The sequence below is a fragment of the Aquarana catesbeiana genome, linkage group LG08, assembly GCF_042186555.1.
Source record: "Aquarana catesbeiana isolate 2022-GZ linkage group LG08, ASM4218655v1, whole genome shotgun sequence".
Classification (NCBI taxonomy): Eukaryota; Metazoa; Chordata; class Amphibia; order Anura; family Ranidae; genus Aquarana; species Aquarana catesbeiana.
This window is the reverse complement of record NC_133331.1, coordinates 282132962-282158580: the sequence shown is the minus strand read 5'-3', so window position 1 is coordinate 282158580 and position 25619 is coordinate 282132962. Positions and strand designations below refer to the sequence as shown.

The window sequence follows — 25619 nt, the reverse complement described above, 5'->3', positions numbered from 1 at the left end:
ATTTTCTTGTAGCCAATACTGTGGCAGACATTTTCTCGTAGCCCAGAGTTGGTGAACATTTTCTTGTAGCCCAGAGGAGGAAGAAGGAGGAGCTTTTATAGATCACTTCCTTGTGCTATTCTTTAGCTGGGGAGTTTGTGCCTTGTGAGGAGAAGGTAATAATATGTTCTTATTATAAGACTTACACATAAGCCTTTTTTTTTTTGTACATGATCAGATTTAAAGGGGTCCATGTGCTGTTTGGGAATAGGATGGAAACACAAGGGGTTGCTGGTGGTAATTTGGGGGTTTGATGGTCTTAATCTGCTGTAGCATGTGCACTCCCTAATGTGTCCTGTTCCTTCACCCAGAACAGGGGTGTCAAACTCAGTTTCATCCTGGGCTGCAACAGCAGTATGTTCGACCTCAAAGGGCTGTTTGTATCTGGGGTGCGCTGCGTGCAGAGTTCAGGGGTGCGCTTCATACAGAATGCAAAGTTCAGGGGTGTGGTGTGCAACCCCAAAAAAGCTTCTTTGCATCTCTCTCTTCTGCCTGGTCCAGGCCCAGTACCTCCTTGTGTAGGCAGCATGCCTTGCAGGGAGATCATCCTTATTCTCTCTGGAGATCTGTCCTCGACACAAGCAGGGATTTCTGTACAGAGTGCAGAGTTCAGGGTGCGCTATGTACAGAGTGCAGAGTTCAGGGTGCGCTACGTACAGAGTGCAGAGTTCAGGGTGCGCTACGTACAGAGTGCAGAGTTCAGGGTGCGCTACGTACAGAGTGCAGAGTTCAGGGTGCGCTACGTACAGAGTGCAGAGTTCAGGGTGCGCTACGTACAGAGTGCAGAGTTCAGGGGTGCGCTACGTACAGAGTGCAGAGTTCAGGGGTGCGCTACGTACAGAGTGCAGGGTTCAGGGGTGCGCTTCGTACAGAGTGCAGGGTTCAGGGGTGCGCTACGTACAGAGTGCAGGGTTCAGGGGTGCGCTACGTACAGAGTGCAGGGTTCAGGGGTTCGCTACGTACAGAGTGCAGGGTTCAGGGGGTGCAGAATGCAGAGCTCAGGGGTGCGCTACATGCAGAATGCAGGGTTCAGGGGTTTGCTACGTGCAGAATGCAGGGTTCAGGGGTGCGCTACGTGCAGAATGCAGGGTTCAGGGGTGCGCTACGTGCAGAATGCAGGGTTCAGGGGTGCGCTACGTGCAGAATGCAGGGTTTAGGTGTAAACATGCAGAGTTCAGGGGTGTGTTGTGCAACCCCAAAAAGCTTCTTCGCATCTCTCTCTCCTACCTGGTCCAGACCCAGTACCTCCTTGTGTGGGCAGAGCACGCCTTGCAGGGAGGATCATCCTCATTCTCTCTGGAGATCTGTCCTCGACACAAGCTCATGCAGGGATTTCATAGACCCACTGAGCAAAGCTGTCCTTTGTAATCATAGCAGGCTTCTGCATTTACATGTGACATCTGGGAGCGGAGGGTGAGAGCCAAAGGTGGCGGAATTGAGTTTTGCAACTCTCGGCTGCAAAATTAGGTGCGAGGACCACATAACAAGGCCTGGCGGGCCGGATTCCTTGTGTTTTAACATATGTGACCTAGAGTAATTATTAGTAATTGCTCCAGATATTCCTTGCAAAAATGAAAATTAGGTAAAAATGGTGGTGCACCAATTTTGTCCTGCAGAAAAAGGACTTTTGGCAACCATAATTCTAGGAATTTAAAAATAACCCATAAAGCTCGCCACATTCAGATTCCAATAAAGTATATAATAAAGTTCTCTAACATATGGGCAGGGCCTACTCACCCCTGTAGATGGGGACATCTCCATGAACGCGCTCACTAGTGCTTGGGACCAGGCGGGACCACAATCATGCGAAACTCAGCATTAAGGCGACACTCTATTCTTAAAAGTGAAACGCTCTTCTACCGTGACACCATACACCTTACTTCCTGAATGCAGCATTTTAAGGGGGACACCGCAGAGCCTTTGTCCCGCTCCACCAGCCCAGCTTCCCTGCCACCTTGCTCCCAGTGGTAGATTAGAGACCCCACCATGCACTAAGTACGGATCACCATGCGTGCACAAATTAACTCCTTCATCCTCCCGTACCTGCAGCTAGGTCCATGGAGTCTCTGTGCCGCTGGTTCGGTCCCAAATGCTGTGGAGCACCAACTTAACCAGAGGACCTGTCACCCATGCCTGCTACCTCTCTCCCGCTGGCTGGTTACTTTAGCATTCCCACCAGTCCTGGTTACCCATAGCAACCACATGTTAGACATGACTTCCTGCCAACTCCTCTGTATGGTTAACCCTTCCTTGGTGCTTTCTAGTTCTTCCTCTTCATTGTCATGTGTGCATTACAGGCCCTGTTCTTGGAATACGCCGTATACCTTCATGCACCCCTTTGAATAGACGTCAGACCAGGCGTGGAACAGTTAATGAAACATTGCATTTAGTAACACAGTCCAACAACACAGCATACATGAATCAGAGTCCAGTCCTAGCTGTCGCATGTAGGCTACCCAGGTTCATACCTTGCCCAAAGGAACGTCCATTTAGCTCAAGTCCAGTAGTGGTAGGTTCCTAGTTCCAGGGAGAATCACAGCAGGGTGACCTAGAAGGGGGGGCCACATGTTCCAGTAGGACTACATTGGGCAACAATCCTTCCTTTGTAATCCTATGTGGAAGAGAGCCTTTGCCCTGAGCCCTCCTCTGGTATTTAAAGATCCACTCCAGGGGGCAGGGCCTAAGAAAACCAGCTGATAAAATGTATGTTTCCATTTTTTTCAACATCAGCATTTCAGGGTGTGGAGATCTTTCTGGCTTAACTAAGCCTTACCAAGGTCTTCCAAAAAGTCAAGCGGTCTCGATAAAGAGGTCTTATCCTGAACACACATGTATCGGTATTATTGCTGAATTCAGTGTTTGTTTAGATTTTTTTAAACACTGAATTTGCTTTTTCAACCTCTTGGTGCCTGCCACACACGCATATATGCGGCCACTCGGTCAGCCTTAACGCTGAGCGGCCGCAAATATGCAGCCCTGTTAAAACAATTTACCATGCTGAGAGCGCACTCCCTGCACACTGCCAACACAGTAGTTGGCGGGGATCAGTAAGCTCCTGATGCATATTTGCTATCGGGAGCTTTCGGATCATGTGACAGCCAATCACAGTGGTCACATGACCGGAATGCCAGCCTTCACCTTCAGGCTTTTAGAAATATTAAAGGGCTGGGAGCTGGTCGGCGCAAAGGGGTTAACATTGACACAAGAGCTGCCTGTTTGCTAACCACCTTTTTCTGTTTCTATGTAAAGAGATGCTACATGGAGCAGTGGGAGTTTATAGAAGGAGACACAGTACTGTACAAGGACATAAAGATGGAGAACCAGCCGCCCTTCACATCACCGGGTAAGAGGAGACTTTCATTTCTTGTAAAGGAGAGAAGAGTATTAAGGACCCACCTAGATATCCGGTAGGGATGAGCACCAGCTTGGTTGGAACTTAGGTTTAAGATGAATCCAGAAGCAATCTGTCGCTCCCACCAAATCAGCAGCGAATCCCTGCCCCGGCAGCTGAGTGTAACAAAGGGGTGAGGATGCTTGTGACATCATTGATCTAATGTGACCATATTAGGTCAGTGATGTCATGAGCATTCCCTCCCTGTGTGGCTGCAGGGCAGGGAATGCCCTAGTCATGAATTGGCAGGAGTGACAGCTTGCTTCCAGATTTGGTCTGAATCTCAGTTTTGTATCAAACCTGTGCTCATTCCTCATCTCTGGTGACTGACCTGAATCTGCATCATCCGTGACAAAAGACTGGAAGTCAAGTATTGCAGTGTATGTGAACTAAAAATTCCTGTTTTTTTAATTTTTTTATTGCAACATTTGCTGGAAAGGGTATAATGCAGTGTGCAGAGGGATCATCCACCCTGTGCAGAGGTTCTTCACTCTGTTTGTAAAAAATGAAAAGTCGGCAGCTGCAAATACTGTAGCTGCTGACGTTTAACCTCTTTACACCAACCACCTCCCGGCTCTTTAAGAGTTCTAAAAGCCAGGAGGCGGTGGCTGGCATTCAGGTCATGTGACCCCTGTGATTGGCTGTCACATGATGGGTAAGCTCCCAATCGCTAGTCACTAGTAGGGTGCTGAGAGCGCCCTCCCGGCATAGTAGCCATTGAGTACCATTGGTTACTGTACTGGGAGGGCGCTCTCAGCACTGAAAGTTGTTTTAACAGGGCCGCATATATGCGTGCGGCCGGCGTGAAGGGGTTGGTAAAAGAACACTTACCCGTCCAAGGATCTAGCGTCGTTCTCACCTGGGCCGGTTCCTCACCAGTCTTTGGGTCCCCGGCTCCATATATTTCTATACAGTTAATAAACTGATATTAGGAGTACTCTCTTAAAGGAAGTGCTCCTAATCTCAGCTTGTTACCTGTATAAAAGACACCTGTCCACAGAAGCAATCAATCAGATTCCAATCTCTCTACCGTGGCAAAAACCAAAGAGCTATCCAAGAATGTCGGGGACAAGACTGTAGACCTACACAAGGCTGTAATTGGCTACAAGACCTTTGCCAAGCAGTTTGGTGAGAGGGTGACAACAGATGGAACGATTATTCGCAAGTGGAAGAAACACAAAATAACTGTCAATCTCCTTCGGTCTGGGGCTCCATGCAAGATCTCACCTTGTGGAGTTTCAATGTTCATGGGAACGGTGGGGAATCAGCCCAGAACTACACGGGAGAATCTTGTCAATGATCTCAGGGCAGCTGGGACCAAAGTCACAAAAGAAACAGTGGCAGAACTACCAGGGTCGCAGCAGTCGCACTTGCGACCGGGCCCTTGCATTCCGCCACTGTCGGGGGGGCTCCAGAGGGGTTGCAAATCGCAGGTCTCTGAGCTCAGAGCATGTCTCTCATACAGCTCACAGCTGTCATTGACAGTTCTCCCTCTCTCTCACGGGATGAGAGAGGAGACAGCCGATCTGCTCCATCTCCAACCCCCCCCCCTGTATGTGCTCAGCTTTGCACTTGACTTCCCGCCAATGAGCTCACACGCGGCTGAGCTGTATGAGAGACACTCTTTCATCTCAGAGACCTTCTGGGGAAGCAGGCAGGATTGATCGATGTGCACTGATGGGTGGCACTGATGGGCATTGAGCACTGATAGGCAGCACTAAAAGACACTGATAGGCAGCATTGATGGGTGCTGATAAGTTGCACTGATAGGCGGCACTGATGGGCATTTCCACTGATAGGCAGCACTAATTGACACTGATAGGCAGCATTGATGAGCACTTATAGGTGGCACTGATGGGCACTTATAGGCAGCATTGATGAGCACTGATAGGCAGTATTGATGGGCATTGAGCACTGATAGGCAGCACTGATGGGAACTTATAGATGCTGATAGGTGGCATTGATGAGCACTGATAGGCGGAATTGATGGGCACTGATTGGCGGAATTAATGGGCACTGATAGGCTGCACTGCTAATAACCAACAAGTCTGTTTACATGTGATCAGCTGATCACATTGTAAAGGACCGCTGTGGTTGCGCTGGATGCACGTCCCAGGGGACATGTGGGAGACAGAGATCTGGGAGGATGTCCATGGACACCCTCTCAAATTTGGAAGCCAGTGGATCGGATGGAAGGGTGGGTCGGGGGGGGCCATCATGGTTTCTTGCACCGGGGGCGCTGAAGGTTCTAGTTACGGCTCTGCCAAGAAAACAATTGGTAACACACTATGCCACGAAGGACTGAAATCCTGCAGAGCCCTCAAGGTCCCCCTGCTCAAGAAAGCACATGTACAAAGCCCCCAACAGGCCTGATATAAAAAATAAATAAATTATAATAAATATTTAAGGTTCAAAAAAAAAACACTGACACCATCCACCCCCCCCAAAGAGAAAAAAAATATTTATATATTATATATATCATATATCAGTGCAACCTATTAGTGCGTCTCATCAGTGCCCATCAGTGCTGCATATTGGTGCCACTGTCGCATGACATTAAAAAAAAGTTGGAAATTGGTATCGGCGAGTACTTGAAAAAAGTATCAGTACTTGTACTCGGTCTTAAAAAAGTGGTACCAGGGCAACCTTAATTTCTAGGGAAGGTTGTAGGGAGGACAAATGTGGGAGCAATAACTTTTAAAGGGGCTGTAATGGCAGTGATTTCTGGCAGTCTCTTCCAACTTGTCCTCAGTTGTTGATGGTCTCCTGCAGCAGGTCTCCATTTCTCAACTTCTCAGCTTTTTGTTTCCCAACATATCTCCGGTATCATGCACACAGTTTCTGAACGACCTATTGCAGCATGTCTCCATTCTCTAGAACAGAGGTCTCCAAACTGCGGCCCGTGGGCCTAATGTGGCCTTTTGCTTGCCTTTATCTGGCCCTTGGGGATTATTCCCTCCACTGATATGGGGCACTATTCCTCCCACTGACACCAACAATGGAGTATTATTCCTCCCACTGACACCAGACATGGGGTACTAATTCTCTCCCTGACACCAATTAAGGGGCACGATTCCTGCCACTGACACCAATTATGCAGTTTTTGTACCCCCACTGACCACCAAGCCTTTGGCATTGTTTACTCTCACCGATGCCAGTGTATTTTATACTCTCACTGGCCTCAGTCCGGCCTCCCTGATGTTTGAAGAGCAGTAAACTGGCCCTTTCAAACATTTGGAGACCTCTGTTCTACAAAAAAGTACATGTGAGGATCTGGGCACAGATCTTTTATCCGCCAATTAAAAGGTATTGGTTGGACTTGATGTCTTAACCTCGGCAGCTCTACTACAAAGCAGGGGCCCCTCAAGGCCAGCTGGGAGATTTAAATTACATCAACAAAAGAACCACCACACCAATTGTCCCAAGAGTCCATAATCCATTTATTGCTGATAAAAATGTAGCAGCAGGAATGTTAAAATTATCCAACGTGTTTCGAGGGCCAATAATCCCCTTTCATCAAGGCTTGGATCTTGAATGAAAAAATGTCAAAGCTTCTTGTAGGTTTATCTATCATGAGTATAATTCAGCAGATGTCTGTTGCGACTATTAATGCTTCTTCCCTGACATAGAGCACTTTCTAGGAGTTTTAGATAGAATGCCAGAGGAAGCTTTATCATATTTCATCCAAGCCCTGAAAAGGGGGTATGGTTGACCACTGAAATGCATTGCCTACCTTTTATCTTCCTGTTGTCACGTCTTTATCAGCAGTAAATAATGAAGGACTCGTAAGACCAAAATCTGGTGCTCGTTTGGTCAATTTCACTTGGGTTTCTGTCTTTGATAACGTTACGTATGTCAGGGGCCACATTTGAGCCACCTGTCATCTAGATACACGTCCTCCGATATAAAGAGATAAAAACAATGTATTCAGTCAGTGTGTGTGTTTCCTACAGATGGATCCAGGAACAGAAATCCCCCAGAGAGATGTCCCCGTCCTCTGTATTCCTGGGACTCCACACAGGAACATCAGGAGATCCCTCAGGAGGATCAGGTAGATGGGATTGAAGGGTAATAATGATCTGTAGGAGAGTTTAAAAAAGTGTTTCTGTGACATTTATAGGTTTGTGTTATTCAGGATGAAAATTTTATTAAAGTTGAAGTGAAGGAGGAAGCAGAAGATCCATATGTGATGGGTGATAAGAAAACTCCTCCAGAGATTAACAAAGGTAAGTCAATACTTCCAACAGAGGAGACAGCATGTGCCCAACGTTAAAGTCAGGGGCCATCAGATCCCAGTACACTGCTGCCTTCCTCGCATCCTGTCATTCTTATATTACCCTTCAGGGATCCCATCTTCATATGTCGATGCTGGAAATGTACCTGCTGCACAGGGAGGTTTCAAAGAGGAGGAAGAAGGGAATTTGAAAATTAAGGAGGAGGAAATTCTTAGAGAGATCAGCACAAGTGAGTAACTTAGTACAATGCCACATACAATCTGTGTTTTACTTATTACTCATTATTAATTGTACAAATTATACTTTCACTATATTACCAAAAGTATTGGGACACCTGCCTTTATACACACATGAACTTTAATGGCATCCCAGTCTTATGCCCCTTACACACAGTCGGATTTTCCGATGGAAAATGTCCGATCGGAGCGTGTTGTCGGAAATTCCGACCGTGTGTGGGCTCCATCGGACATTTTCCATCGGATTTTCCGACACACAAAGTTGGAGAGCAGGAGATAAAATTTTCCGACAACAAAATCCGTAGTCGGAAATTCTGATCGTGTGTACACAAATCCGACGGACAAAGTGCCACGCATGCTCAGAATAAATAAAGAGATGAAAGTTATTGGCCACTGCCCCGTTTATAGTCCCGACGTACGTGTTTTACGTCACCGCGTTCAGAACGATCGGATTTTCCGACAACTTTGTGCGACCGTGTGTAGACAAAACAAGTTTGAGCCAACATCCGTCGGAAAAAATCCTAGGATTTTGTTGTCGGAATGTCCGAACAAAGTCCGACCGTGTGTACGCCCTATTAGTCTGTAGGGTTCAATATTGAGTTGGCCCTTTGCAGCTAAAACAGCTTCAACTCTTCTGGGAAGGCCGTCCACAAGGTTTAGGAGTGTGTCTATGGGAATGTTTGACCAATCTTCCAGAAGCACATATGTGAGTTCAGACACTGATGTGGACGAGAAGGTCTGGATTGCAGTCTCCGCTCTAATTCATCCCAAAGGTGTTCTGTTGGGTTGAGGTCAGGACTCTGTGCAGGCCATTCAAGTTCCTCCACCCCAAACTTGCACATTCATGTCTTTATGGACCTTGCTTTGTGCACTGGTGTGCAGTCATGTTGGAACAGGAAGAGGTCATCCCCAAACTGTTCCCACAAAGTTTGGAGCATGAAATTGTCCAAAATGTCTTGGTATGCTGACACCTTAGGAGTTCCCTTCACTGATACTAAGGGGCCAAGCACAACCCCTTAAAAACAACCCCACAACATAACCCCCCTCCACCAAATGATTTGGACCAGCGCACAAAGCAAGCGATTTTGGGGTGGAGGAACTTGACTGGCCTGCACAGAGTCCTGACCTCAACCCAATAAAACACCTTTGGGATGAATTAGAGTGGAGACTGTGAGCCAGGCCTTCTCATCCAACATCAGTGGCTGACCTCACAAATGCGCTTCTGGAAGAATGGTCATTTGTGCTAGCACAGGGAATGGGATTTGTGTTAGGGAATAGGAGGAGGGGGGTGTGTGTGCTAGCAGGGGTAATTTGTGCTGGGATGGGAGAATTTGTGCTAGTAGGTACAATTTTGGGCGGGAGAAGATTTGTGCTAGGAGGGGGATGGTGGCGATTTGGGCTAGGAGCGGGATTTGGGGGAGGGAGAGGAGTTGTGATAGGAGGGGGATTGTGGGGACAAAGATTTGTGCTGGGAGGTGGATTTGTACTCGGAGGAATTTTGGCTTGCAAATGGAATTTATAGGGGAGTGAGTGTGCAGAGAAGTGCATGATTTTTTTGGGGGGAGGGAGAGAGGATTTGTGCTAGGTGGGGGGGCGTTGGAAATTTGGGCTAGGAGGGGGATTTGGGGGAGGCAGAGAACTTGTGCTAGGAGGGGAAATTTGGTAGGGGGACGATTTGTGCTAGGAGGGGGGATTTGAGGGAGTAGGAATTTGCGCTAGGAGGGTTTTTATTTTGGGGGTGGGGCAGATTTGTGTTAGGAGGGGTGATTTTGTTTTGTTTTGGGGGGGGGGGGGATTTGTGCTAGGAGGGGAAGATTTTGGTGGATGGGGATAGCGGGACAAAGATTTGTACTCGGAGGAAGAGGAATTTTTGGGGAGAATTTTGGCTTGCAAATGGAATTTATGCTTAGGGGAGTGAGTGTGCAGAGGAGTGCATGATTTTTTTGGGGGAGGATTTTTGCTCATCACATGCCTGACGAAGGGGCCCTGTGCGCGTTTTTTTTCGAAATGTTGCACTTACCTCTGTGATGTGATCTCTCTCAATAAAAGAAACCTTTGGATGGTAATTGTTGATCCATGGTGTGCTGGCGAATATGTCTACTTGCTTGATGTTTCCAGGACCCAGCTGGTAATCGCTGCACCACCCACCATTTAAGAGCCATATTTGCCGGGTACATGTGCGATAGGAATATTGACAAGAGGATTTTTGCTGACACATTATGCCCACACATCGTAAGGTGGGGCCCAGTTTGGCATCTACGCCCTGGATGACCTTATCCCAGAACTGGTCAGGAGCCATCAGCCTCTATTGAACTCCTTGGCTCTCCTCCTCACGTCATATCATTGTGTGTGACCAGTCTCCCCCCACACACACCCTCTGGGGTCTCTCATACATCTCAGTACAGGGGGCTTCACTCTCATCTTTATTCACAGACCCCGGAGACACCAAAAACACTCAGAAAGACGTCAAAGCTGAGGAGGAGGAAGAAGGATATGTGAGGATTAAAGAGGAGGAAGAAGGACATGTAAGGATTAAGGAGGAGGAGGTTCCTATGGAGATTAGCGCAGGTGAGGAAAGATTCTCATGCCTTCCTCTTCATATAATTCAAATCAAGATGCATTCCCTGTTTGCTGAGAAGGTATCCTGAAAGAACAATCTAGCTATATGGACATCCTTCCAAATGACTGCGTTCAGGTGTTTCCAGTGAAGGGTTTTGTTAATATTACAGCATGCAACAAAGACATTTTAGACCAGTGATGGTGAACCTTGGCACCCCAGATGTTTTGGAACTACATTTCCCATGATGCTCAACTACACTGCATACAAGTGCATGAGCATCATGGGAAATGTAGTTCCAAAACATCTGGGGTGCCAAGGTTTGCCATCACTGTTTTAGACAATCGTCGCCTCCAGGGTTTTTTTTTTTAGAAAGGTCCAACGTGTGGATGACAGGTGCTTGGATTTAAATTGCGTAAGTCTGTCCACAGTCCTGATGACCTCACTAAAGCATTCCTCCCACCCTTCCTCTGTAAAGCTTGTAATCAATTTAAAGTGGTTGTAAACCCTTCCATATGCCCAATGAAGTGACTGGCCTCAATTGATACCAGAGATTAACCACTTCAGCTCCGGAAGATTTAACCCCCCCCCCCCCATGACCAGGGCATTTTTTGTGATACGGCACATATTGTATGTGTTGACTGACCCTCGGTATCCTCGCATCCAATACAAAACTACAGGCTCTGCATTGGACTTGATGATGTCAGAGAACTCGCAACCACCCAAGCATAGTGGAGAAGAGGCAGAGGACACCGGTCTAGCAGCATGGAGGGAACCTGCAGGAGAGGAGCATTGCGTCAATAAAACTCCCTTTTGCAGCCCCCTAGGCAGAAAGAAACATTTCACCCTTGCAGTGTAGGGACAGCCCAACTGTACAGGGAGCATTTACCTAAACTGGTTGTAAACCCTTATATATACCCAGTAAAGTGACTGGCGTCAGGTGATACACAGAGATTAAAAAAAAAAACTCCTACAGAAGTTGTTCCTGTTTATCTGCTGTCTTCCCTTCCCTACATTGGCTCAAAAGAATTTATACAGCTTGTCTGAGCTGTCAAAAAAAAGCGCAAGGAGAGGTGAAATGACACTCTGCAGAGCTAAGTGAGGAGACTTCTGAGAGCTTATTGGAGGAACGGGACAATCCCCCCCCAGTCACACAGCAATAGAAAATAAAAAGAATAGTGAAGCGCAACCACACCCAAATGTGAGGGCTGAATAAAATTGAGTGGTAATTATCAAATTAGTGATCAGAACATAAACACTTATCAATGAGCAAAAGAATTAATAGTCCATAAATAGCAATAACTGTTGCTAGTAGATTCAAAAGTGAATAATCATATAATACAAAGTGAATCGCTCTTCATAGTGCACTTGTCTAAAGTCTTCATAAGTAACAATCCAAACTGTAGTGATTAAGCACACCACCGTATCCACCACCAGTCTCTATACATGCTCACCTCACACGGATCATGGACTGCTTCCTGGATGAGCGCGATGACGTCTCTATTAAGGAAGGATTTTACCACCTATGTGATAAAATGTGAGTTTTATATACTGTGTTTTTAATAAATAGTCTTTTAAAGTGATTAAACACTATGTTGAGTCTTTTCCTACCCTTACGAAAAATTCCACCTGAGAGATTGGAAGCCCAATAGGTCAGAGGAACTACAGATTGCTGGATTGTTACCCCTGAGGGGAAGGTGCCATTAGACCCTATAGTGGGTCTTCGTGTGAGGTGAGCACATATGGAGACTGGTGGTGGATACGGTGGTGTGCTTAATCACTACAGTTTGGATTGTCACTTATGAAGACTTTAGACATGTGCACTATGAAGAGCCATTCACTTTGTATTATATGATTATTCACTTTTGAATCTACTAGCAACAGTTATTGTTATTTATGGACTATTAATTTTTTTGCTCATTGATAAGTGTTTATGTTTTGATCACTAATTTGATAATTACCACTCAATTTTATTCAGCCCTCACATTTGGGTGTGGTTCCGCTTCACTATTCTTTTTATTTTATATCATTATCGGGAACACCTTTTTGTGTTAAGCAGCAACTTGTCACATGGTTTAGGTTTATTTAGTAGCGCAGAAATACTTTCATTTTAATTTTACACAGGAATAGAGCTGATGCTGACAATTACAGGCTGTGTGGTGGAGCTCCCTCCTCGGTCACCTTTTTTCTGTTGGTGTCAGAAAAACTTGTCAAAAGTGACTTGTGCTGATAGCAGAGGAATGAAGCAGCAGACAGGAAATGACACTTAAGCCTCGTACTCATGGTTCAATCGTTGGCAGGGGATTGTCTGTTGATAGACTGTTGTCCTAAAATCTTACCGTTAGTACACTCCTTTGGACAATTTTTGTCCAATTTTCAGCCAACAAATGTTGGATGGCAGGCTAGTAAATTTTCGGCGGACAGCGGTTTGACGTCAGATTTTCGTATGGTCAGTACACAAGTCCGTCACACAAAAGTCGAAAGTACAAAACACGCATGCTCAGAACCAATGCTCACCAAACGCGAAATTAGCAGAAGGGGCCCAAAGGGTGGCGCTCAGGAGCTGAAATTCCTCGTAGTACGTCACTGCGTTCGTGTTTGTGGCACGACAATTTGTGTACCGTTAGTATGCAAGACAAGATCCTGGCAATGGCCCTTTTGCCAAAAATCAAACGCTCGGTTGGCCAACAATCATACCGTGTGTACGAGGCTTTAGTGCTCTGGATTGAGACAAGTACACACTGTAGAGGGATATGCTTCGTTCATATTTCATGTCTGAGGTTTACAACCACTTTAACCCAGAGTTCAGTTTATAGTGTGGCGTAGTAGGAGATATTTGTCTTTTGCTTAAGAGTGTCAAAGAAAAAGGAGTGAACCATTCTCAAATAACTGTTAGAAGCACACAACACCCCTGCTGAGCCACCGAGTGGAATCAAGATGGCCATAAAGTTCTTTAAAGCGGAGTTCCACCCAAAAGTGGAACTTCCACTCATTTGTCTCCTCCCCCCCTCTGGTGCCACATTTGGCACCTTTCGGGTGGGAGCGAATACTGGTCTTTGATTGGTACCCTATCCCCACTTCCGGGAGTCCGGGCTGTGGCAAAGTACGTCACAGCTTGGCTCCCTCCTCCTTCTCCTGCCGCTGGGCCAGTAGGAGAGTGCATCAGTGCCCTTACTAACAATGGCGGCGGAAGCACCCAACAGCTGATGGAAACATCATCTGCATTGTCGACATCGCTGGATTCCAGGACCGGTGAGTGTTCTATTAAAAGTCAGCAGCTGCGGTATTTGTTTTTTTTTTGCAGGGGTAGGCGGACCTCCGCTTTAATGTGGATGTAAACCCTCACATATACCAAGTGAAGTGAACAGCCTCAGATGATACACAGAGATTAAACAAATCTTACTACATACGTTTTACATGCATATCTGCTGTCTTCAGCTTTCAATACTGTTTAGAAAGTGCACATTGTGTTAGGAGAGTTTCTCTTCCTGGTTAGCACTGTAGTGAAGCCTGGGCATACAGCCAAGACAGCTGATTGGAGGAAAGGCACATACCCCCTCTCCTCATAGGTAGAGACTTTCAGCTCTGTTTGTTGAATAGTTCAGGGCTCTGATAATCTATTTATAGCATCGTCCCCAACACAAAACTCCAGAAGCTTTTATCATATGTGACAGAGAACTTGTCAGGAGTTATCAGGCTGATAAAAGAAGAACAGAGCAGGAGACAGTTACCGGACATAGTGCTTTGAAGAGAGATAACCAAACACTGCAGATATATGTGCCCAGCTCAGATTTCGTGAATCGGGTTTACATCCACTTTAAGTTTAAGACTCTTCCATAGGGAAATTCAAGGTGATATACAGTGCATCTGGAAAGTAGTCACAGCGCTTCACTTTTTCCACATTTTGTTATGTTACAGCCTTATTCCAAAATGGATTAAATTCAATATTTTCCTCAACATTCTACAAACAATACCCCATAATGACAATGTGAAAGAAGTTTCTTTGAAATTTTTGCAAATTTATTAAAAATAAAAAACCAAGAGACAAAATCAAATCCTATGTACATAAGTACCTTTGGCATCAATTACAGCCCCAAGTCTTTTTGAGTATGATGGTACAAGCTTGGCACACCTAATTTTGGTCAGTTTCTCCCATTTTTCTTTGCAGGACCCCTCAAGCTCCATCAGGTTGGATGGGGAGTGTCGGTGCACAGCCATTTTCAGATCTCTCCAGAGATGTTCAATTGGCTTCAAGTCTGGGCTCTGGCTGGGCCACTCAAGGACATTCACAGAGTTGTCCCATAGCGCCACTCCTTTGTTATCTTGGCTGTGTGTTTAGGATCGTTGTCCTGTTGGACGATGAACCTTCGCCACAGTCTGAGGTCCAGAGCGCTCTGGAGCAGGTTTTGATCAAGGCTGTCTCTGTACATTGCTGCATTCATCTTTCCCTCGATCTGGACTAGTCTCCCAGTTCCTGGCGCTGAAAAACATCCACACAGCATGATGCTGCCACCACCATGCTTCACTATAGGGATGGTATTGGTCAGGTCATGAGCAGTGCCTGGTTTCCTCCAGACATGACGCTTGCCATTCAGGCCAAAGAGTTCAATCTCTGTTTTGTTTCTCATGGTCTGAGAGAGCTTCAGGTGTCTTTTGGCAAACTCCAGGCAGGCTGTCATGTGCCTGTCATGTGCCTTTTACTGAGGAGTGGCTTCTGTCTGGCTATTCTACCATACAGGCCTGATTGGTGGAGTGCTGCAGAGATGCTTGTTCATCTGGAAGGTTCTCCTCTCTCCACAGAGAAACACTGGAGCTCTGACAGCTTGACCAGTGGGTTCTTGGTCACCTCTCTGACTTTTGCCCTTCTCCCCCAATCGCTCAGTTTGGCCGGGCGGCTCGCTCTAGAAAGAGTCCTGGTGATTCCAAACCTCTTCCATTTACGGATGATGGAGGCCACTGTGTTCATTGGGACTTTCAATGCTGCAGAAATGTTTCTGTATCCTTCCCCAGATCTGTGCCTCATTACAATCCTGTCTCGGAGGTCTACAGACAATTCCTTGGACTTCATGGCTTGGTTTATGCTCTGACATGCATTGTTAACTGTGGGACCTTATATAGAAACGTGTGTGCCTTTCCAAATCATGTCCAATCAACTGAAATTACCACAGGTGGACTCCAATCAAGTTGTAGAAACATCTCAAGGATGATCAGTGGAAACAGGAGGCACCTGAGCTCAATTTTGAGTGTCATGGCAAAGGCTGTGAATACTTAAGCTACTTTCACACAGGGGCAGGGGGAGCGTTAGCGGTAAAGCACTGCTAATTTTAGCGGCGCTTTACCACTTATAACGGTGCTTTTCGACCGCTAGCGGGGCGATTTTAACCCTCGCTAGCAGCCAAATAAAGGGTTAAAAGTGCCCACAAAGCGCTGCTGCCAAAGCGCTTTGCAGGTGCTTCAGCAGTGGTGCCCATTGATTTCAGTGGCAGGGGCGGTGGAGGAGCGGTGTATACACCGCTCCTCCACTGCCCGAAAGATGCTGCTTGCAGGACTTTTTCTAACGTCCTGCATGCGCACCGCTCCAGTGGGAAAGCACTCTGGCTCTCACACTGGGGCTGCAGCGGAGGAGTTTTTCAGGCGCTTTTGGGCTAAAAATAGCACCTGGAAAACGCCCCAGTGTGAGAGGGATCTTATGTACATATGATTATATATTATTATTTTTTTTATATAAATTTGCAAAGCTTTCAAACATACTTCTTTCACATTGTCATACTGAGGTTTTGTTTGTAGAATCTCGAGGAAAAAAAATGAATTTAATCAATTTTGTAATAAGGCTATAACAAAATGTGGAAAAAGTGAAGCGCTATAAATACTTTCTGGATGCAGTGTACTGTATGTGATTGTGAAGAATACATTCAGTTTTGATCCAGGCCAATAAGGAATCGTCTAGCAGCTTTTTAAAGTGGCAAGATGGATATCTTTATTGCTGCCATTAGGGCAGTAGAGGGACTGGAGTTGGTGGAATGTAACCAATCATAAATGAAGATGAGTTTGGAAACAATATGGTAAATGTATAGGTTGGGGCAGCCTGACCTCTATTTGTTTGTGTGGCCTGTACTGAGGACTTTGCTAAAAAAAAAAAAAACTCTCCAAATAAAGCTGGAGATAATGGATCTATACACTAAAACAATTTATAGTAGAAGATTATTCAGGATGCTTTAAAACCTACAATAAACAAAAGGGCTCAAATGCCTAGTGCATTATTTGCATCGCTTTTTTAAAAGGTGAAAGATACAAATTTTACTTACAAACAAAAACAGAACGGTAGCTTATCATAAGTTCAGAAACCAGAAGTCTGCTCCTCAACTTCATAGGTCCAACCGAATGACAGAACCAGCTGGCGTGTTTTGGGGGACTGGCCCCCCTTCCTCAGACTGCCTTTGCTCTGAGGAAGGGGGCCCGAAACACATCAGCTGGTTCTGTCATCTGGTTGACAAGATGACTGGAAGACAGAACTGGCTGATGTGTTTCGGAGGACTGGCCCTCTTCCTCTGAGTCTTCTGTCATCCGGTTGGACCTATGAAGGTTGGAGGGCAGACTTCTGGTTTACAAACTTATGATACGCTACCATTCTATTTTCCTTTCTGAGTAAAATTTGTATATTTCACCTTTTAATAAAGCGCTGTGGATAATGCACTAGGCATTTGCGCCGTTTTGTTTTTTGCACATTTCAAGATTTCCGATCTGAGGAGGGTTGCATTGCTATAGCCATCCAGTCCAAGTGCACAGTAGTCACTGAATTTACATTTTATATGGCTGCTTCTATGCGAGTTCTTAGCGCTGAGGTGTCAAGTTTCTATTGTTATGTGCCACCTTCAGTCCGGAATATCTCCCAAAGTCCTTTATGACATTCAACAAAGTGTGATAAAAGCTCTCTGAATCATCAAAGTACATCAAAGCACCATCCACATAAACCAAAATTCTCTCTTTCAGGGGGCCCCAGTGGGCACCATCAATGTATGAGTTAAATTAAGTTTGAAAGAAGTTGCCTGGAAATTAGTTTGCTAGTGCCTATTACCCTCTGTTTCTCTTTCTCATTAGACGGACAATACAAAAGGTGCAACACTGATAGATCGTCTGCTATCTCTGCATGTGGGAAAACTGAAGATGATGATGTCACGTCTGATTCCTCTGTAGAAGGCTCAGCTACGCCAAAGGTTCCATTTAGACAGAGCGGTTGTTCTGTAGGTGGCTCGCATCCAGTTACCCATCATGCAGCTGGCAGAGAGGATGGATACTTTCCATGTTCTGAGTGTGGTAAGACCTTTAGCAAGAGAGCAGAACTTCTCATCCACCAGAAGACTCACATCATAGAAAAAAGATATACCTGCTCAAAATGTGGGAAAACCTTTAACGAGAAAGCAAAACTCATGGTGCATGAAATCAACCACAAAATCGAAAAGCAAAATTCATGCTCCGAGTGCGGCAAATGTTTCCGTGACCAATCTGCCCTTCTGATTCATAAAAAGGTTCACGCAGAGAAGGTGTACTCATGTGTGGAGTGTGGCGGGACCTTCACAAAGGAATCCTACCTCCTTAGTCATCAGAGGGTGCACGTCGGTAAGAAGGTTTTCTCATGTCCTGAATGTTGGAGGTGCTTTTCCCAGGAGTCCTACTTGCTCAAACATCAACAGATCCACTCCGGAGAGAAGCCATTTTCCTGTTCTGAATGTGGGAAAAAGTTTGCAGAGAAAGGGAAATATATTGCCCATGTAAAATATCACCAAGGGAAATCGTTCAAATGTTTAGAGTGCGGGAAAGAGTTCACACTTAAGAGGGGCCTTATTGACCATGAGAGAATTCACACGGGGGAACGTCCATTCATTTGCTCTGAGTGCGGGAGAGGTTTTGGACAGAAGGCAACTCTAAGGATGCATTGGAGAACTCATCCAGGTGTAAACTTTAAGCCCTACCCATGCCCCAGCTGTGAACAGTGCTTCGACCGTAAAACCGACCTTGTTAGTCACCAAAGATTTCACGTAGCGGAGAGGCCTTATTCATGTTCTGAGTGCGGGAGGTATTTTCCTAACAAGGGAAGCTTTATGAGACACCAGTCCAACCAGACCAACGAGACGGCCTTCATATGTTCCGAATGTGGCAAGTCTTTTCCGTGGAGGGGCTGTCTCTTGTATCATAAGACAATACACAATGACTGGATGCCAACATTGTAAAAGCACAAGGAGATGTTTGGATGCTCACTTTATGGCCAAAGGTCGACATCTTGACCATTACATCTACATCAGCTTGATGGTCATCCTATTCCAAAATCATGGACATTAACATGCTGATGTTCGATGAGAAGATCTGAATGCACCCCAAAGGTGTTCCGTAAGGTTGAGGTCAAGGAAGCTCAAGTTCCTACACCAAACTTATCAAACCTCGTCTTTTATGGAGCTGGTTTTGTGCACTTGCTAGACATGCTAGAACAAAAAGGGCCTTCCCCAAACTGTTGCCACAAGGTTGGAAAGCACAATTGCATAAAATGTCTTTGTATTCTGTAGCATTACCAGTACCCTTCATGGGAAACACCTAAACTCGACTATTTGGAGTCAACATACTTTTGGCCATATAGTGTAGGTCATATTATTTTTCTTTTTAATGTCTGTGCAAATTAGAGACTTCTGTTTGTTCCTTTATATTAATTTTCTACTCAAGAAAAGCAATAAGGTTAGGGTTGACATCAAACATGGCACAGCAAAGTATTGCAGTTAAAGAATGGTAGATACATAAACAGTCAGTAGAGAGTTCAACACAGGAAGGCCATACAAGATTCAGTAGTAGCTCACTTCATGTGATGGTATTGCCATCCATGCTGGATGAGTTGAGTAGAGGTGCTTACGGGCCTTAGATGGCCACTTGGCATCTTTGTATATTCTAGTCTTCAGAGAAGGGGGATGGAATGCCTGGGTCTCTGATCTTTGTCCTCTTAAAGTGGAATTACCCATAAAAATGTTAATAAAAATAATATTCTTTAGCAAGGAACAAACTGTACATTCCACATTAATAATTATGCTACAAAATTATTGTGTGCTGCAAATTGCCTTCAGCATTGTTACTGTTTCTTTTTGCTGGAGGCTGCCATTTTGCTGAAGCCCAGAGCCCCTGAGCAGCTGAAAATCTTTTGACTGACAGCAGATCTTCATCTACATTTTCAGCACAGTGCCTAAAATTAGAGGGCAACTGAGCATGTGCAGAGCAGGGTGGGGCAGTGTATTCTTTGTTTTTGTTTTTTAACAGTACACATATATATATATTTTTTAATATTTTACATAGCTTTACCTGCAAAAGGGGCCAGCCTGAAGTGATCTAGCAGGACTTAATTTTCTGACTAATGTTCCACTTTAAGGGCACACCAAAGAGTCATGGTCCACTGTTGTCCCCATCAAAGGCATGTAGTTAGGAAGTGGCTGCAGGAGATCAGCAGCTCTGAGATGTAACAAAGAATGTAAAAGGTGAAAAATCTCACGGCCATTGTTTAGGATACACAGGGCTATAGCAAACTAAATTGTATCCACTTAGGGTATAGAGCTGTGTTACCTCAGTAAAACAATGCTATGAAGGGTTTGCCTTATCTTTTGAAAACTTACAAATTTGTATACAAAACCAAATAAAGCTTTGTATCCCATAAAGCCCTCTGTGCTTTCTTTGTCACTGAATTGTGCCTGTAAGATGTCGTCGCCACAGACATGTTTTTCTGTTTTAGAGCTGTGTTTCTCAACCTTTTTTCAGTCGCGGTACCTTTAAAAAGTGTGCAAAATCCTGAGGCACCCCCAGTCTAAAATGAAAAAAGAATAAATGTTACTTATCAATGGGAGACCCGAGCTTGGGATGATCCACATATCCACCTCGATGAAATAAACTTCACATCAGAGTCCCCCTTCACTTCTGAGGTCCCCCCCATCACATCAGAATCCCCTTTTCACCTGGGAGGTCCCCCTACATGTCAAAGTCTCCCCATCACATCAACAAGCCACCTATATATCAGAATCCACCCTTCACATGAGAGGTCTCCCCAATCACATGAGAGGTCTCTCCATTAGAGTCCCCTTTCACTTCTGCGGTCCCCCATCACATCGGAATCCCCTTTCCACCTCATTGGTCCCCCTACATGTCAAAGTCTCCCTATCACATCAACAACCCACCTATATATCAGAGGTCCCCCTTCACCTCAGAGGTCCCTTCTTCACACCAGAGGTCTCTTCTTCTTCACACCAGAGGTCTCTTCTTCTTCACACCAGAGGTCTCCCATCACATCAGAGGTTCCCCCATCACATCAGAGATCCCCCTTCACATTACTTTACCCTATTCACCTCAGAAGTCCCCCTAGATGTCAAAGTCTCCCCATCACATCAATAAGCCATCTATAAATCAGAGGTTCCCCTATCACATCAGAGGTCCCCCCCATCATATTGGAGGTTCCCTATCCCATCAGAGTCCCCCTTCACATCGGAGGTCCCCCCATCACGTCAGAATCCCCTCTTCATCTTAGAGGCTCCCCCACCTACATGTCAAGGTCTCCCTATCACATCAATGACCCATCTATACATTTATTATTTATTTATTTATTTCAGGTACTTATATAGCGCCGTCAATTTACGCAGCGCTTTACATATATATTATACATTCACATCAGTCCCTATACCCTCAAGGAGCTACAATCTAAGGTCCCTAACTCACATTCATACCTATACTAGGGCCAATTTAGACAGGATCCAATTAACCTACCAGCATGTCTTTGGAGTGTGGGAGGAAACCGGAGTACCCGGAGGAAACCCACGCAGACACAGGGAGAACATGCAAACTCCAGGCAGGTAGTGTCGTGGTCGGGATTCGAACCAGCAACCCTTCTTACTGCGAGGCGAGAGTGCTTCACACCAGAGGTCTCTTCTTCTTCACACCAGAGGTCTCTTCTTCTTCACACCAGAGGTCTCTTCTTCTTCACACCAGAGGTCTCCCATCACATCAGAGGTTCCCCCATCACATCAGAGATCCCCCTTCACATTACTTTACCCTATTCACCTCAGAAGTCCCCCTAGATGTCAAAGTCTCCCCATCACATCAATAAGCCATCTATAAATCAGAGGTTCCCCTATCACATCAGAGGTCCCCCCCATCATATTGGAGGTTCCCTATCCCATCAGAGTCCCCCTTCACATCGGAGGTCCCCCCATCACATCAGAATCCCCTCTTCATCTTAGAGGCTCCCCCACCTACATGTCAAGGTCTCCCTATCACATCAATGACCCATCTATACATCAAAGGGTTTCCCCATCATATCAGATGTGATGAGGAATCTGGGAGAACATAAGAGATTACTCATTACATCAGAGTTCCCCCTTCACATTAGTGTCCCCTCTTCACCTCAGAGGTCCCCCTACATGTCAAGGTCCTCCTATCACATCAATGACCCATCTATACATCAGAGGTCCCCACATCATATCAGAGGCCCCCCATTAAAGTCCCCACTTCACATCAGAAGTTTCCCCATCACATCAGAGTCCCTTTTTCATGTCAGGAGCCCCTTATCAAATCAAAGTCTCCCTATGAATCAGAGAGGCCTCCTATCACCACAAAGTCTCCCCATCACATGAGAGTCAATCCCTATACATGAGACCCTACCATCAAATCATAGTACCCGCATAACCGAGTCATCACATTAGAGTCCCCCATCACCACAGATTCCAACTCCAATTACAGAGTCCTCTCATCCATCTCTGCTCCAGGGCAAACTGAGCCTTGTGCTTGCAGGCAAACCCAATGACACTCTGGATGAAAAACAAACTTTTACAAATCATGGCATGGGTTTAAACCCGCTATTTTGCTGTCTGTGCCCCCAAGAGATTTCCTTTCACTTCCTGACTCAGAGATACAACAGGAAGTGGGAAGAAATCTGTCCAAGGTGAGGGGAAATCTCCTATTAGACAGTTGTTACTGGAACAGGTGTCCTCATTGGAAAATTTACCCTCATCTCTTATTCTGGATAACAGCTCAAAAGTGTTGGATTTCCCATTCCTTTGTGTGCTGGAGGCATGGATCACCAGGACAGACAGAGGGATGAATCTCCCCCACAGGGACACCACCATCAAACCTGACAGGGGCTCTAATCCTTCCCCACTCCATCCAAAAATTAATAAAGTTTAGGGGCCCATTCACACTCGTGTTGTGGCCAAGTGGGTAGGCAATGCACCTGCGTTAAAGAGAACCTGTCTGTCCCCTATGTGATGATGAAAAAAAGTTTAAAGGTAAACCTCTTCACGCCCACGCTATAGCCGAAAGACAGCTACAGCACAGGCTTAAATTGCAGGGAGAGCGTCCATGTAGGTCGTCCTGTGCTCGCACTGCCTGCGCGCCCCCTGCGGTGCGTGCTCTGTGATCACTGAGTCTATGGGACTTGGCTGATCACAGATCGAAGTAAAGGGCGGATTCCGACTCTTTACCACGTGATCAGCTGTCAGCCAATGACAGCTGATCACATGATGTAAACAGAAGCCGATAAATTGGCTTATTTTTCCTAACGCTGATAGCGTGGGGAGAAAAAAATAAGCCGGTCACCGGCTTGTGTAAACGGGACATCGGTCCCGCACACTGGCAGTCGCTGCTGCTAAGCAGTGCCCACCAGTGCCACCTACCAGTGCCCACCAGTGCTGCCAATCAGTGCCTCATCATCAATGCCACCTATCAGTGCCCTTCAGTGCCACCTTTTAGTGCCCATCGGTGCTGTCTTATCAGTGCCCATCAGTACAGCTTCATCAGCGCTCATCAATGAAGGAGAGAAATTACCTGTTTTCAAAATTGTATAACAAACTGAAAACTGTTTTTTGTTTTTCAAAATATTTTTTGTTTCTTTAGCAAAAAATAAAAAAACCCAGTGGTGATTAAATACCACCGAAAGCAAGCTCTATTTGTGTAAAAAAAATGATAAAAATGTCATATAAGTACAGTGTTGCATGACTACGCAATTGTCATTCGAAGAGTGACAGCGCTGAAAGCTGAAAATTGGCCTGGGCAGGAAGGGGGTATATGTGCCCTGTAGGCAAGTGGTTAAAGTAAAAAAAAAAATAAAAAATTCTAAAATGTAAAAAAATCAAAGTTCCAACCAAGCACTGAATATCTTCCCCCAAAAATATGATATAGATATGAGAAGGGCAACCCAAGGTCAGGTTATGAGTATATAGGGTATCTCAGCCAATGAGGAGGGGTTTTCTTGAATCCCTTGGCCTGCTGGGAGAACCTATACATTCGGGTGATCTGTGTTCTGTGTCACCTGGAGGGCTGTCTGGGTGGACGTGTGTCGTACGCCCCAGGCTGATAGGCTGGAGATTGGGCCTATCCCGGGGGCATTTGGCTGCCAGGCTGTTTGAGAGCCTATCCAGAAGTAAGAGGGCAGCACAGGGTTAGGGCTGCGTCTTGCAGTCCAACCGAAAGTGACGGCTCTGTCGGCTGGAGAACCTGTCAGTGGTCGGTGGTAGAAGGGAAACCGTCGCCAAAAAGGGACCAACCACCTTTACCAGGGACCACAGTGAGTAACTGAAGAAAGTACCGGAACCATATTCTCACCGAACGGGCACGATGGAAAATCGGGAAACTTCAGGCAGTGATCAAGTCAGTGACCCAATCAGCGGAGGAGACGCTTGCAGGGCAGCCTTGTGAGTCAAGCCAGGGACCTCGCTGGTCAGCAGGGGTGAAGCTTGAGAAGTATCTGGAGTGCCAAGCTAGGGAGCCAGCGGGGAAGCGTGGGTGATGCTTGAGGGAGATATCACCACCAACTCTGGAGGAGCTTAAGGGATTCAGAGTCAGTGAATCAGAGGGTCTATTGAGAGACCGGCAGCTCAGCGTTGAAGAACTACAAGAGGCAGTTGTAGTGGAGCTGAAAGAACTGTTATGTTTGAGTTAGGAACTGTTAAAGGACTGTTGCCATAGGAGACAGTATTCCTGCATGTGCAGAAGTGAAACCTTGCTGGGGCCACTTCCCTGCATGGCTGTCCTCTTATTGAAGTCTCTGAGTCTATCCGAGTAAATCCCAATATCTAGGTTGTGTTATTTGTATGTAAATGGTCATGTAGGGTTGAGATGACATCATATGGGGACTGCCATAGTTGTCACCTGTCTCCAATGTTAGGACAGGCCCACCCGCTTGTTGATAAAAAGTAGGTATTACTGCGCTCATCCCAAGTGACAGAAACTCAAGCAGCTACATACACAATGTGACAAACATGGATAAATCTAAAGCCGCGTACACACGACCGGACTTTACGGCATACTTTGCCTGGCGGACCGGACTCCGTCGGATAATTCGATCGTGTGTGGGCTCCAGCTGACTTTTTTCCCCAAAAGTTTGACGGACCTAGAAATGAAACATGTTTTAAATCTTTCTGACGGACTCGAGTCCGGTCGAAAAGTCCGCTCGTCTGTATACTAGTCCGATGGACAAAAACCAACGCTAGGGCAGCTATTGGCTACTGGCTATGAACTTCCTTGTTTTAGTCTGGTGTACGTCATCACGTACGAATCCGTCGGACTTTGGTTGATCGTGTGTAGGCAAGTCCGTTCATTCGGAAAGTCCGTCGAAAAGTCTGCCGTAAAGTCCGCTCGTGTGTACGCGGCATAAGAGTTAAATAATGTAGCGCTAAATGCTAAATAGTGAATGCAAATGTGGTAATAAAAGTGATAAAGAAGACAAATCAAAAATATGATGATAAACACACTTGATTTGATTGTAGCTGTATTAGTGCAATTGTGACAGAGAAAATTGAGTAGTGTCCATGATACTTTTTTTATTTGCACTAACATACAATTTTTCAGGACAAGCTTTCGGGGTATGTCCCCTTCTTCAAGGTCCAAGTACTCCGGGGACATACCCCGAAAGCTTGTCCTGAAAAATTGTATGTTAGTGCAAATAAAAAAAGTATCACGGACAGTACTCAATTTTCTCTATGATAAACACAGAATGTCCGATCTGTGAAAACACCAATGTGTCGTTGGAAATAAACATGCAAATACTGAAAATGTGAAAAAAAACAGTGCGATAATATGAAGTCCGACGTAAGTCCAGTCATACACCATGGAATGGTAAAGGGACAAGTAAATACAAATGATGAACACTG

The 25619-nt window shown here is 45.7% G+C and overlaps 2 protein-coding genes across 2 annotated transcripts in view; one reads left to right on the top strand and one right to left on the bottom strand.

Annotated features, from left to right (window-relative positions):
* The window catches only part of LOC141106757 (uncharacterized), a 168518-nt gene that overhangs the window by 88808 nt on the left and 54091 nt on the right, over window positions 1-25619 (bottom strand). The window lies entirely within an intron of this gene.
* LOC141104606 (uncharacterized) lies at window positions 23-20144 on the top strand. The gene is made up of 7 exons (XM_073594241.1): window positions 23-155; window positions 3289-3382; window positions 7384-7481; window positions 7566-7656; window positions 7775-7894; window positions 10335-10469; window positions 17557-20144. Exons 2-7 carry the CDS (start codon window positions 3298-3300, stop codon window positions 18684-18686), a joined length of 1659 nt encoding a protein of 552 aa, XP_073450342.1. The 5' UTR covers window positions 23-155; window positions 3289-3297; the 3' UTR covers window positions 18687-20144.

Coding starts and splice junctions, on each gene's coding strand:
- LOC141104606 (XM_073594241.1), top strand. CDS start 3,298: ATGGAGCAGTGGGAGTTTATAGAAGGAGACACAGTACTGTACAAGGAC. Junction 7,895..10,334: donor TCTTAGAGAGATCAGCACAA/GTGAGTAACTTA, acceptor CTTTATTCACAG/ACCCCGGAGACACCAAAAAC. Junction 10,470..17,556: donor TCCTATGGAGATTAGCGCAG/GTGAGGAAAGAT, acceptor CTTTCTCATTAG/ACGGACAATACAAAAGGTGC.